The sequence below is a fragment of the Callorhinchus milii genome, unplaced genomic scaffold, assembly GCF_018977255.1.
Source record: "Callorhinchus milii isolate IMCB2004 unplaced genomic scaffold, IMCB_Cmil_1.0 Scaffold2, whole genome shotgun sequence".
Classification (NCBI taxonomy): Eukaryota; Metazoa; Chordata; class Chondrichthyes; order Chimaeriformes; family Callorhinchidae; genus Callorhinchus; species Callorhinchus milii.
Genome location: NW_024704743.1, coordinates 99,351,299 through 99,364,313, shown reverse-complemented (window position 1 = coordinate 99,364,313; position 13,015 = coordinate 99,351,299). Strand labels below are relative to the sequence as shown.

Below are 13,015 nucleotides of genomic sequence, written 5' to 3'. Positions count from 1 at the left end.
AATACTGTAAAGTGAATTGACTGTATATTTTGTGGGCGAAACACGGCACCCAATGCACACAGCAGTGTCCCACAAAGCTAGTTTGCTGTGGAAGTTCAGTCCACAATGATGGTACATCATAACTTATCTCTTTAACTCTGCTATTAGAATTGAAAAATATCAGATATTGGGAAAAAATCACTTTTAACCCAATATTCTACTGCTGTATCTATTGGCTCCATTTATTCTATGCCAACTTCCAGTGTGGAACAAAAGGAAGATGGCTTATCATCTTTGTTCCTTGCCTCTGCCTCTTGCAACCACTTTGCAGTCTTTATCTCCCGACTTACCTCAATAACTGCACTATAAGTAGAGATGCAAGTGCGCACATGATGCTCACAAGCTCTTTTTTTAATTTTCTTCCCCTTAAACTCACTTTTCTTCAGCCAAGTTGCATGCAGCAGCCATGACAAGAGAGGAAAATCCATCATACATGGATGAAGCCTGTTCCACATCTTCCGCCTGACCCGCCCTACTACTGGTGGCCGGGTTTTTCAGCCTCTCTGCCCCCACACTTTGGAACTCTATCCCACAGTCCTTTTGCCTCGCTTCCTCCCTTGCATCCTTCAAGGCCGGTCTCAAGACTCTCCTCTTAAATTGTGCCTTTGGTCGCCCTCCCATGTCTCTGCCTTCCCTCGCCCCTATCCACCCCTCCCCCATGCTCGAGTCCTGACCCCTGACTATCCAGTACCTTGGGATGTCCTCCTGACATGAAAGGTGCCCTATAAATGTAATTTTGTTGTTATTGTATGTGAGAAGAGAAACAGGAGCTGCCAGGTGTATTTTAGGCACACAATGTTTGACATTAGTCCTATAGACAGCTGTTTATGGTTATTGAACATCCAGCTTCTAGGTTACTTTGGTCTCGGACCAGCATCTGAGTTGAATCTTCGACAGTTTGGAGTCGAAGTGCCTTTGTTTGAATCAAGTCATTTAGTATTCAAAAAGGTCGATAGCATTACAATTTCAGCATCATTTATGGGGCATCAGTCTCAAACTGAGGTGAGCAGAACTAATAATTACAATAGTTACCCCCACAGAATGAGCGAGATAATTTATTATAGCCCAGCACACCTTATTTAACAGCTTATTTTGGATCAGATCATCAATGCTATCAATTCTATTCTATAAAGTAACCCAAAATATCCAACTAGAAAGTAATATGCTGCAGTTAACAAGGTTCACTTCAAAGCAATGCATTGTTACAAACCACAGTACAAATGAATTTGTTTCTTATCTTGGAAATTGAGTACTAAGGGGCATGACATTTTGGTCGACTCTTCTATTATCTATCATTCACTACCTGGAGTCCAGAACCCTCTGAGCCAGCAGATAAAGCATCCACTATTTATTGGTATATATTACTGTCATCCCATCAAATTTTAAATTGTATATCAATGTAAAGTTATTTGGATTTGGGATAAAATCTCAAAGACTGGGTATGGTAAAACTATTTTAACACTCGGAGACAGTAATATTTAAGGGTCAATGAGTTGTTCGGTCACTCAGAAGAGAAAGGCATTAGTACCTAATATCAGCTAACGTACCTATTACGGATGAAACAAATTAATACAACATTCTGCCAATTATTGGAGATACCAAAACAAACACTTATAATTCACTCCACAACAAAATATTGCCAACCACCAACATTGGCACTGATACACTGTGCACGGATGAGATCGACCACTTTAATGATCTTAACACTAATGCTTTAGCTGTGTTTCCGCAAAACTCCACACTGATCGGCAGTCCAACATTTCATATTACATTCCTTTGCTTATACCAACGAAGTGTTTAACTACAGCTGCGGGTGATGGGACTTCCAAACTGCCCTGAACATTTAGCCCTGGCGTTTATTCCAAGTTATTTTCATTTGCCCAAGTTACCCGGGTTATCAATATTTGTATTATCAGACAAAAAAAAATTAAAAATTGTAGCTTGGCAATCAACCATAACTTTATCCAATAATTATAATTCAAAATTGTAACATTAAGTTGTATAGTCAAGACATAACATCAACCACATCGTTAAAACTTCCTATGCTTAACTTTTTTTGTTTTAAACTTTACCTGTTTCTATTGACTTGGAACATATTTGTTGCGGAAACTGAATTCCAATGAATTCTCCACGAGAGAACTCGATTGAAGGAGTTATTGAGCTGGAGAGAGTGAGGGATTGAATTTAAAACAAATACTATCGATGGTTATTTACATTAAAACCTGTTTTCAGTATTGTAATTGAAGGTACGATATTTCAGCTCCATCGCACAGTCACATTTAATAATTCACCGTTCAAAAGAGAAAACAAGTATTACTCAAGTTAGTCAGTAAAAGTGTATGGTTCAAGGATGGGAATTGTTTAGATATTTTTGAATACCATGTATCTACACCTCGCCTATTAGCAGTTGAATATGGAGAACCTAGATATAGAAAGGGCGACCCCATACATTTGGGAGAGATTTGACTTTTAGCTATCTTACGTGTGGTTCATGTAATAATAATAATGTTTGGTCAAAAATCACAAGTAACAAGATTGTCAGTGAATGATAAAATCATTCACACAATGCACTCTGTGACTGCTTGTCAGGATTATGACAATTTATATTTTGATAATACCTGGTTGGGACTATACAGTACAGAAACAGCAATCTCTGGTAGTGTTAACACCTTGTCTGAAAGAGTAGATATTAGAAAGACAACTGACCAAATGATAAGATTTCATCATGTGATAAGATGAAAAATGCAGCATGTGATGTACTTTTTGCATTACAAACCCGAAGACGATCCCTGACAACTATTACCTCAGCACATTTTCAAAGAAAAACAAGATGTGTTTAACGTGAAACAAGTTATAAGCACGTAAAGGCTGTCCAAACCAGGCGTATTCTGATATCCTCTCTAATTTGCGATAAACATCAATGTTGAACTTTCCCAAACTCTATTTCTTAAAAAGTTAAGAATTTACACGAATTAAAGGTGATGATTTCAAAAAGGTCTGCGACCTCGATTGGCTTTAAAACTATTGAACGTCTCCTTCGTACCATTGGTGGTTTTAGCGAGTATTTGCCGTGAAATATACTTTGTGCTGTACATCAGAGCTCAGCAATCCGAACTGGAGCTGTCCTGACACAAGTTGGAGGAGATGATTTTAGGAGCAGTTTTATTCGCCCACTATCAATCAACCATGACGGGAGGGGAGAGCTTGAATGAATCACTGCTGTCTTCACTCCCTGTGGTCCCCGAAGACTGCTAAGACCCTCCCGTGAGTATTTTGTAATGTTATTAGGAGTTGCTATTGGAACCGGTTCTTTAATAATATTTAAATAAAAACGAAAAATCTGCTTCAAAAATCAAGCCACGCTGTGCTGAACGCCTCCACGGGTGTGACATGAAGCAGAGCAGGAAGAATACATTAAGAAAGAATAAATTCAGCCCTTGTGGGACTGAAATGATTCCTCTTTAAAGGAGTCAACACACACACAAGTCCGAATGGCCTTCTTCTGAGCTATAAAGAAATCTAACAGGTTCTACAACTGCTGGAAGTGATTTCACTGAATACTGCAGTGATGAGTTGTACTTTCCGAGTCTCTCTCTTTCCAAACTAAAAGTTTAAAAGAATGTGTTCATCTCCAAGATGTTTAGAGATTCTCTCCCAAGATCTTTCTAATCATACCCTTGAATAATTCTGTTTAAGCGGTGAGTCTCCACCGTATAACTCAGGGATTAACACAGACGAGTTACTGAATTTAGATGGTAAGAGTTTCGTTGCAACATCTGCAATTGTGTTAAATCACTTCCTTCACTCTGGTAAACACAATAACTCAGACAGAGCAGATTCCCGTCATATTGACATCAAAACTCGCCATTCGGATAAAACGTATTTCATCGTAACTACATATTGAAATAATACTAAATCGATGATAATCCCTTGTAACTTTTTTTGGAGGAAATAAAAGGCTTTTTATTGGATCCTGAATTAGCAAGACTCTCTGTAGCAGCTGGAATTATTCTGTACCGGATTGCAGTTGGACTGCGACAACCACTGGAAAAGGTAAAGCCAAACTGGCCAGAAACTGAACTGTATAAAGGAAATTTTTTATCTCATTTTGGAAATTATTTAAAGCAAATTTAGGACCGCTTTATTTTTCCATGGATTCATTTTAGATAATTAACATAATGTCGTATTTTCACCTGCACACGACTTGTAAATTGAGAACTGTGTGAATGCCAATTCTGAACGTTTCCTGTAAACCTCACAGAAATAAACTTTCAGTAGCTATAGCCCCAAATAAATTAGTGTACAACAAACTATATTCATTAGATTGGAGGCTATTTAAAATTGGATTTGTTTAAAAAAATCCTGTTCCACGAGGCTACGGTTGAGATTATATGTATTTATATCAGATCATATTCATGGAAATAACTATTTTAAAACGAATTTCATTGTCGTTTACCTGAGAAAGTATGTTTATTACGGGTGTATTACATCAAAATGTCTTTTTAACATTTGAACATTATACTCCTCAAACATTTTTTGTTGGGACTGTTTTGTTTAATGTCTTTGTGGGGCGGTGAGAGGAGGGAATTGTGAGGCTGTCTGTGAAATCCGGTGCCTCCACATGTGCTTTGTTTATTGTGTTGTGGATTACAGAACTAAAGGGGAGGTGAGGGCTAAAAGCTACACACACACACACCCCCCCCCCCCCCCCCCCCCCCCAGTGACTGCCCCGCAAATCCCACCCACCTCTGTCAAACATCTGAGCCTCTGCATTAATCATTAACTGCTCTGCTTGGGCTCCGTGTACATATTTGCTCAGAATCCGAAATTCCTAACAAATGAAACGTACATCAGAATCTAAAGACCATGGGGTGGGGGAGGGGGGGAGTGGGGGGAGGGGGGAATCATACTATTTTAATCGTGAGCATATTCACACTGTTCGGTGATGTCAATTCCAAGTCTGGATTCAAGTCACATGAACCAGGAAACCGATCTGGAGTTCTGGGCAGCGTTTGTGATGGGAATGGCACATTGTGATGGGAATGGCACATTGTGATGGGAATGGCACATTGTGATGGGAATGGCACATTGCATGAGGAAGGGTTCATTCTTATGTTAGTCTGACTCCCTTTGCGATGCCAATTGGTTGCAAACTTAAAACTTTCCCCCCAATCGAGCACAGTTTTAACGTGAGGCGCACTGACCTCCCGATGAGTTCTAACGAAGTGATAAATACTGTGTTGTTCATAAAATAGAAAGTAAATTTATTTAGGCACATCACAAGCATGTTTAAGATATGGTTAGTATCGATTTACGGTATAGAACAGGAACGAGCGGATTTGTGGAACGAGTGCAAAGATTAGACGGAGTTGTGTTTACAAAAATTTATTAATACAAACTTTACAAAGTGTTCGGATAGACAGTTAATGATCGTTCCCTATTTAAGAGATAGACGCGCACTAAAATTTAGATTTAATTTAATCACCGAGCAACAAGGTGTCCATAATTGCCGTTTCTGTTTAATCCAGATCAATAGTTGTCCAGATGGTCTGTGTAAGGTTTAGTAAGGCATTTGGTGTCCCTAAAGTTCTACAGAAGCTCCCTTGGCTATGCGAACATCAATGAAATATTATAATGTTATTAAAGCGCCGAGAGTAGTTCCAATACAGGGCGAACACTACACGTAGCGCAGCACAAATCAACGACTCTACACAACTTGCACCATAAGCCGCACGATTTGTCAGCTGTAAAAAGCTCAAATTGTTAAGCGGATGTGTTGCAGCAATGTAGGGCTACTTTAAAATAATAAAACCCCACCCCATCCCATCCCTCCCCCCATACACTGTAATTCATGTCCATTTAAATGACGGATCAAGGCACCAAAGCTGTAAGCTGCATCCTGCGTCAAATTGCCTGGAGGAGAATGCAAAATTAAAATAAGATTGATTACATGAACAAGTCTCGGGCGTGGCCCGAATGGCTATGAGCTACTAATGTTTTCACTGGGATACATTTGCAACGTTCGCCTTGTGTGGGATTTACTTATTTATGTCTAGAGACAAATGATAAATAAAAGCAATGAATTGTATATGATCTTTGATTAGTAATCGGGATTAATCGTGGGCATAAAGGTTATTCGTCCATTTAGTTGATGTATTTAAGATTCATAGAACTAATTCTTAGACATCGAGCATTTTGTAAGAGAGCAGGTACTTTTCTGCATATTCATCAGGTGTGCTCTGAAGCTTTCAAACTCACATGCCTACTCTGGTCGGCACATCAAAATATTGTAAATTCCTACTCTCAAATGTGATTAGCTTGATCATGTTATCATATCAACTAGGTAAACGCACATTTTAAGATATTTTATGGCGTTCTTAATTAACACAGTAGCCACATTAGATCCACATTAACAGAAACAATACAAGGTTCATTTTCCTCTCCCTTCCCCCATTAGGTCAACTAAAGTAGTATTTTAACTCCACTATGCAACGAAACCAAACCAGAGATTCGTGATTTGATGTCAGGAAAATCCATTAATTTTCCTTGAAAGCATTTGTACCACACACACACACACATACACACACACACACACACACAAGCTTGAGCAAAACCAAACAGTTCTTTACACATAGATTCGATTGCTCTCAGTACAAGAAAACACTTCAAGTGACAGGGTATGGGGTTAAATGCTGAAACATGGTCATTGTTCCAAACTCCTTCCCTCGCTTTGCTTTGCCCTATTTGGTGAACAGAATAACCAAGTTCTAACATAACCAGCACACAGTCCACAAGCCAAAGGGCCTCCTTCACTGACAGCTGTAACTTACATCCACTGTTACCTTGTGCTGTGGTGACTGGACGCACGTGATCTTAAGAGGTTACATCAAAATTGATCGGCATAAAATGTTAAGAGCTTTAGTTCTGAGGCCATCTCCCCCCCTCCCCCTCCCCCTCGATTAAATTTGTCTCGTGTGAAAACAGCCTCTACCGTAACTCACCGACAAGAGGATCTGCTGCAGCAATCCTCCCAAATCACTATCACAATCCCCTTCAAGCAGCCTAAGCAGGGCATCAATGTCTATGTCGTCGATAATTTGGGCAATATTAATATCTTCATGGCTGTTGTGGATGAAAAACACTATTCTTTTAATTTTAGTTTTAATACAGTATATGCATACACAAACAATATCCCAACACGCCATCACCGATCACAGTTGCCTATTACGTGTGTATAAAACCAGCAGCTCAGACGGATATTGTTCTTGTGCACGCTTTATATGAATCGTTCTGTATATATATATATATAACCCCAAAATGAATCGTCCAAAGTAAATCTGTGCATTCTAATAGTGCTTTACAAAAAACAATATTTTTATCAAAATATTCGTTTTTAATGGCTTTACTTCATACATAAATACATGTTTAAATAACTGAGGAGCGATGATTATTCAGTCGATTGAAACGAATCTCGGACAGGGCTGTATACACAAGGCGGCTGCTCACTCATCGCTACAAATAGAATACTCGACGTCCTTTATTTTTAACCCTTTGTTTATACCTTTTCCCCAGGACGGCTGCCAGGTATTTCTTGACAGCCATCTGTTTCCTGTAACGGCTGTAGCTATCGGTGAAGATGCCATCGGAATGTCTCTTAGACAGAGGTTCTGTGTCCGTCTCCACACTGCTGCCACTGCAAATTGGATAACAGCAAAATTCGGAACTGCGAGACCTTTCCACATCGCATACAACTCTCTTTCCTCTCTCTCCACACACGGAACACATTCGGCGGTAAGCTCAGGCTATCACTTCCATATTCATCAAATAACCCCGTCTCAAGAACGTGCACATTGACACCAATCCAGTGGACAAAGAAGGTTTACTGATCCTCTATTAAATGATTAATTATTAATCATTTCCCTTTAAGGGGACTCCTACCACTTGCTCGTTTCACTGCAATGCACAACAAGAGAGAAGTGTGTTGTGTTGACTAGTCCGTGATGCACCGGATGTTTACGTTCTGGGTATACGCAACTAGTTCTATAAAACATAAATAACCGAATTCCCTGCAGGGTTTCCATTTGTGGCCACAGCAGATTGCAAAAGCAGGAAATGGAGTGGAGTGAGGAGGGGCATCATTAAATTAATGAAGTTCGACATATCCAACACAAATAGGAAAGAAATGTTGGTGTTGCAATTTATTTTTAAAAATGTCACGATTATCAGACTTACCCAAAGCGTTTCGAGTGGATCAAGGACTGAACGACTGTTCTTGTCCGTATCTGCCCCAACACTCTCCTTAAGGCTTTATTTAATATTCCATCCGCATGTCTTTCTGTTCTGAGATACAGAGACCGAGTGCAAAGAGAGCATCAGTGATCCTCGTTATTCAAAATTAGTTATCGAAAGAAAAATCTTTTTTTTAATTAAAATAGAACTTTAAGGTCAAGATTTAAGTTAAACCCCAAATATTAGTTTCTGAAAGGAAGGCTCTTGCAAATGCCTCTCCCCTCGTTTAATTGGTATTGCACAGCTCGCTTTATGCGCAGGGGTTGCGTGTTAATGATTACATTGATTTATCTCATCAATTCATGCCACTTAAAAAGAAATCCGCGTTATTCCGCGGATCCCACCATCATGTAAACAATCGGCACGATTTATTTGCCAGTCTGTGGCTTTCACTGGTCACGTTATTGAGAAATGAAGAAATATTTGACGAAGCAAAGAAAGAAATCGTACGCGTTAGCTTTCCCACGAAAATAAAATAGCTGCTTTCCCAGTCATATAAAATAGCTGATTTCCCACCAAAATAAAATAGTCACCTCTTCTCCGGAGGGTAATATAACGCGTTCACATCATCAATCATCGAAGAAGGGATTCGAATCCCATTCCCGTCAGTTTCGTAATCCGGTAGAGAGTTTCCCTTCTCGTCGTACGCTTCATCTTCAATCCTGGGAAGAAATAAAAGATTATGATCTGCGCACACCAGTTGGTAAAGCAATAAACCGATATTGAAGTGGTTTATGATGGGACATTAAATTTGTTTTTCTTTTGTTCTACGGTTGCGATTTATTTGTTTTCCAAAACTGGAAATGTGCTCTGCTGGAATATTGAGATTAAGGCATTAATGTAGGAGTCTATCGAGACCCATATCCACCTCGTGCATCGGACGTGAGGAAACTATCAAGTGCTGCCCAACTTGTTCCTGACGTTTTTCATTCCCATAAGTAATTCATATCCCTTTAAATCGAATTCTACCAAAGCTCCGGGAATCTCACTGGTCGGCAGTATGCGCTCTGCTCTATCCTCATGGGAGTGTGTGTGGGGAGAGCGCTAACATCCAGAATGGCACAGGGACAGGTTCCAGTTGGGTATCCGAGGGGACACATTTCAACAGAGAACGGTATTTGCGCTTTGGGATGCTGTTGGCCAAGTCACGATAATAAAAACAAAAATCCTGTATTTAGCTGAGTTTTTTCTTTAAAAAAAAGGCAGTGAATTTGGCAAATAACTTTTTTTTGCCAATTTCAACCGACGATACTGTTGGCAACGCCCTGACTTTTGACTTGAACAGACAAAGTCTGGAAGCTGCTTACCCACGATTATGTGCTTGGGAAATGAGACTGAGCAGGAACAGGATGATATGCAGTGATGGAGGGGCAGGGGAGTAAGACAGAAAGTCTATCCTAACAATACCCATCGAGAGGGCAGATTAAACACCAGACACCAGCAATCAAAACCCTTTGACATCGATTCTGGCCACGTTCATTTTCACACACGAGACATGAAATAAAACTGACCATTTTTATTAAAAAAAAACGAAACCCCATTTTCGAGTCCTTTCTTGTGCTATTTTCCAGTAAACAAACCAAACAAAAGGCGTTTTGTGATCAATATGCAATTTCACTGCAACCGAAAATGAGTTTAAATTATCCAAAAGAAACCTTGAGCAAAATATTCGCCACTGACTCCCTCCTCGGGGTATGTATGTGACCGATTAGCAGACATCTGCTCAGAGCTTCTACCACCCGCTTTCCCCTCTCACTCTCCCTCCACATTCAACATCTCATCAGCCACAACACACAGTCCATTCCCAAAGCAACTTGGGTTTGTTTCATCGGAGGGAACAAAGTTGATGCATTGCATACAAAAGAAAACTTACTTCTAGAATCGATAAGAAAATTACCGCTAGTGCCAAATCCCACATTTATATCCAAGCCTCGAGACTTTTTTTTTGTCATCGGAAACGCACGAACTTAGACCAGTTTAATGAATTTCGGGTTAAAGCCAGTCCAGCAGGGACCAGGCTGGTTATTGATTGCAGCTTTCTAAAGCCTGCAGCTCATACATTTAATAACCAGCCTTGATCCCGTGTAGCAGTGGTGCCTTTTCCTCCTCCTCGCCTCACCACTGTAATTGACGCGATTTCACACCAACTCCCTCGGGACTCGCATTAAGCTCAGTCTTCACATTCATTTCGCTCGGCGCTGAACTCCATCTCACCATCTCTCTGCAACTGTACTGCCCCTCCCGAGCAAACGGCAACGAGTCCTCTCTCTCTCTCTCTCTCTTACCAATATTAAAGCTAATTGACAATCTTTCTTTTCACTCCTCATTAATCAAACTTAAAGGAGCCCAAACCTGCCACAGTTATTGATCGCAAAGCAATACGAGAGCAGACAGAGCGCCTCGACTCCGTATGCTATTCATTTCCTTGTTACAATCCGACTAACATGCTCGGTTGGTGAGACTGTAATGTTATTCCAATGGACCGTGTACGAGTACCATCGAGACAAATTACAGACATGAATAAAATATGCTGTTGATAAACACGGAGCAAGATACTACCACACGCGAGGATATCCCCATACGTACTGCATCACATTTGCAAGGAATATTGTAACAGTTTATCCAACAGCAACAACTAGGTTAGGGGGGATTGTGCATCCCTCCGTCGCTGGGTCGCTTACCTCTTCCTCTCTGCTCTCCATCAGCTCCCTTGCACTTGCCTGCGCCCCCAGCTCCCATCTGTTCGCATTTCATTCACACTTTTGTTTCTGCACTCCCTACTCCCAAGTCGCTTTCTCGTCCCCCCACTCCCCCAACCCTCGATCCCTTCAGTCTTCCCCTCTCCCACACACCCTCCCTCTCTGTCTCTCCCTCTCTCATTTCTTTTCAATTCCTCACGCTGCGCCGGGGGGGTGGGGGGGGGAGGTCGGGGTCGGGGTGGTGGAGGATGGGGGGGGGGGGGGGGGAATAAGACTGAGAGATATAGCATCAAAGAGGCACCAGCCGAGTGGGACACCCGGAATCCGGCTCACATCACTCCCTGTTAACTGAGGTCGTCACATGGAGGCAACTCTCCATTGTGGAAACAGTAACTTTTTTTTGGGGGGGGGGGGGGGGGGGGGGGGGGAGGAAAGAAAAGCAAAAGCGAAGAGGTAAATAATTCGAAGCACATACAATATAACAAGAAAACCACCCCCCCAAAAAAGCAGTAGCCACAAAGGCATGTGAAAGGGGAAAATTAAATGAAACTGAATGACAGTTGCCTACCTGAGTCCTGGGTACTTGACTCCAGTCTGTGAACAGCAGACACTGCAATGCATTATGATCCCGTACACAACTATGAATGCTATTGTCGCCTTGTTAGACATTCTTATTCTGCAAAAAAAAATATGAAAAGTTTAAAACAAAATTAAAAAAAAGAAAAAAAAAAGAAAAATTGCGGTTTATTCTCTCAAGGATGAAACCAGCCCGAGTCAATGAGCACCTCCGCTGGGTTTGAGAGAAACTACAATTTAGAGGTTGATGTCTGATGTACTCTTAAAAAGAAAACACAGTCTCTCTCTCTCTCTCTCTCTCTCTCTTTCTCTCTCCCTCTCTATTTATCTCCTGGTGTGGTAAGTGAGACACCTACCACCCGGATTGTGGAAACATAACTTTGTTGGCCATCCACACACCTACCTATTGCAGTTTGGCTGAGTGTTGTGCACGATCTGGTCCACGTTTACTTCTGATCCTGATAAAATCTTCCTTCCTCACGGCAATTCACTGAGGCGTCGCTGAGGTTCTGTTGGTGCCGTGCAACTTGCCAGCCCCCCACACGAGTATATATATGCAATTATCAGAAATCTTCGCAAACAGTGTTTGAAATACACATAGCAACAGATGTCTTTGTAAACATTTGTCTACATCTTAGCTTTTTTATGGACTATTGTTTGTTGTACTCTTGCACCCGGATTTTTATTCATGAATCAGACTGCTTCCCTTCTTTTCAGAGTCGGTGCAAGTCACGTTAAGACCATGTATCACCAATAGACGTCATCAGCTTGCCATATTCCTCCAGGAATATAACACTCTTTCTTCCTCTTAGCTGATCTCGCCAAAGTCATAACCCACTCATAAATACTCAGACCAAATTAAAATCGCTCCTACGCTGGTTATTGTGCTAATATTTGTCAACCTGATTTCAAGGGTCTCAAGTCAGGAAGGGCAATAAGCTAAACGTGACATCATAAAACTAAACAACTTAAAGGTAAATAAATATTGCAAACCGGAATAGGGTTCAATCGAAATTTGTTAATGACGATGTAAAGTTTGGGAAATATAGCTGGCATGCATTGATCAGTATTGATGAGCAGGATTACCGGAAACATTGAGCTGTCCATAGTGACAGTGCTGAAACTATTAAAGTGTCATCATCATGATACAGCATTAAAGGCACCGACGACAAAGAACGTCAAATAGTTTCAATTTATTTCCCTGAATGCAATCTTTTTGAACCAACTCAGGGAGGGCTAATATTGTTAACAACGCACCGTCTGCCCTTCAGCAAAGCTTGTCTTTCATTAAAGTATCCCCAGTGTTTTTTTTTCTGCTATAGTATTTAATTCCACACTCATTTCAATGAAGCACCATCGCGTTTCCCCTTGTAAAAGGGGAAAAGTTGGTGATATCTTTGTGCGTTGTAATG

The 13,015-nt window shown here is 40.8% G+C and overlaps 1 protein-coding gene across 8 annotated transcripts; it reads right to left on the bottom strand.

The window, feature by feature from the left end:
• Positions 1-5,875: 5,875 nt before the first annotated feature.
• Positions 5,876-12,321, bottom strand: adcyap1b (adenylate cyclase activating polypeptide 1b). 8 transcript variants are annotated; one of them, XM_007900934.2, is made up of 7 exons: positions 12,007-12,321; positions 11,596-11,703; positions 8,862-8,990; positions 8,272-8,379; positions 7,601-7,732; positions 7,041-7,161; positions 5,876-5,952 (listed from the first exon to the last, which is right to left on the bottom strand). In XM_007900934.2, exons 2-7 carry the CDS (start codon positions 11,694-11,696, stop codon positions 5,944-5,946), a joined length of 600 nt encoding a protein of 199 aa, XP_007899125.1. In that variant the 5' UTR covers positions 11,697-11,703; positions 12,007-12,321; the 3' UTR covers positions 5,876-5,943. The 8 variants fall into 8 exon arrangements, with proteins under 8 accessions (XP_007899125.1, XP_007899123.1, XP_042188557.1 ...); XM_007900932.2 differs by lacking the exon at positions 5,876-5,952 and having other exon boundaries at positions 6,625-7,161; XM_042332623.1 differs by lacking the exons at positions 5,876-5,952; positions 11,596-11,703; positions 12,007-12,321 and adding an exon at positions 11,010-11,153 and having other exon boundaries at positions 6,625-7,161.
• Positions 12,322-13,015: the final 694 nt, after the last annotated feature.

Coding starts and splice junctions, on each gene's coding strand:
- adcyap1b (XM_007900932.2), bottom strand. CDS start 11,696: ATGTCTAACAAGGCGACAATAGCATTCATAGTTGTGTACGGGATCATA. Junction 8,991..11,595: donor GTCAAGTACCCAGGACTCAG/GTAGGCAACTGT, acceptor ATTTCTTCCCAG/GATTGAAGATGAAGCGTACG. Junction 7,162..7,600: donor GCAGCCGTCCTGGGGAAAAG/GTATAAACAAAG, acceptor CATCCACAACAG/CCATGAAGATATTAATATTG.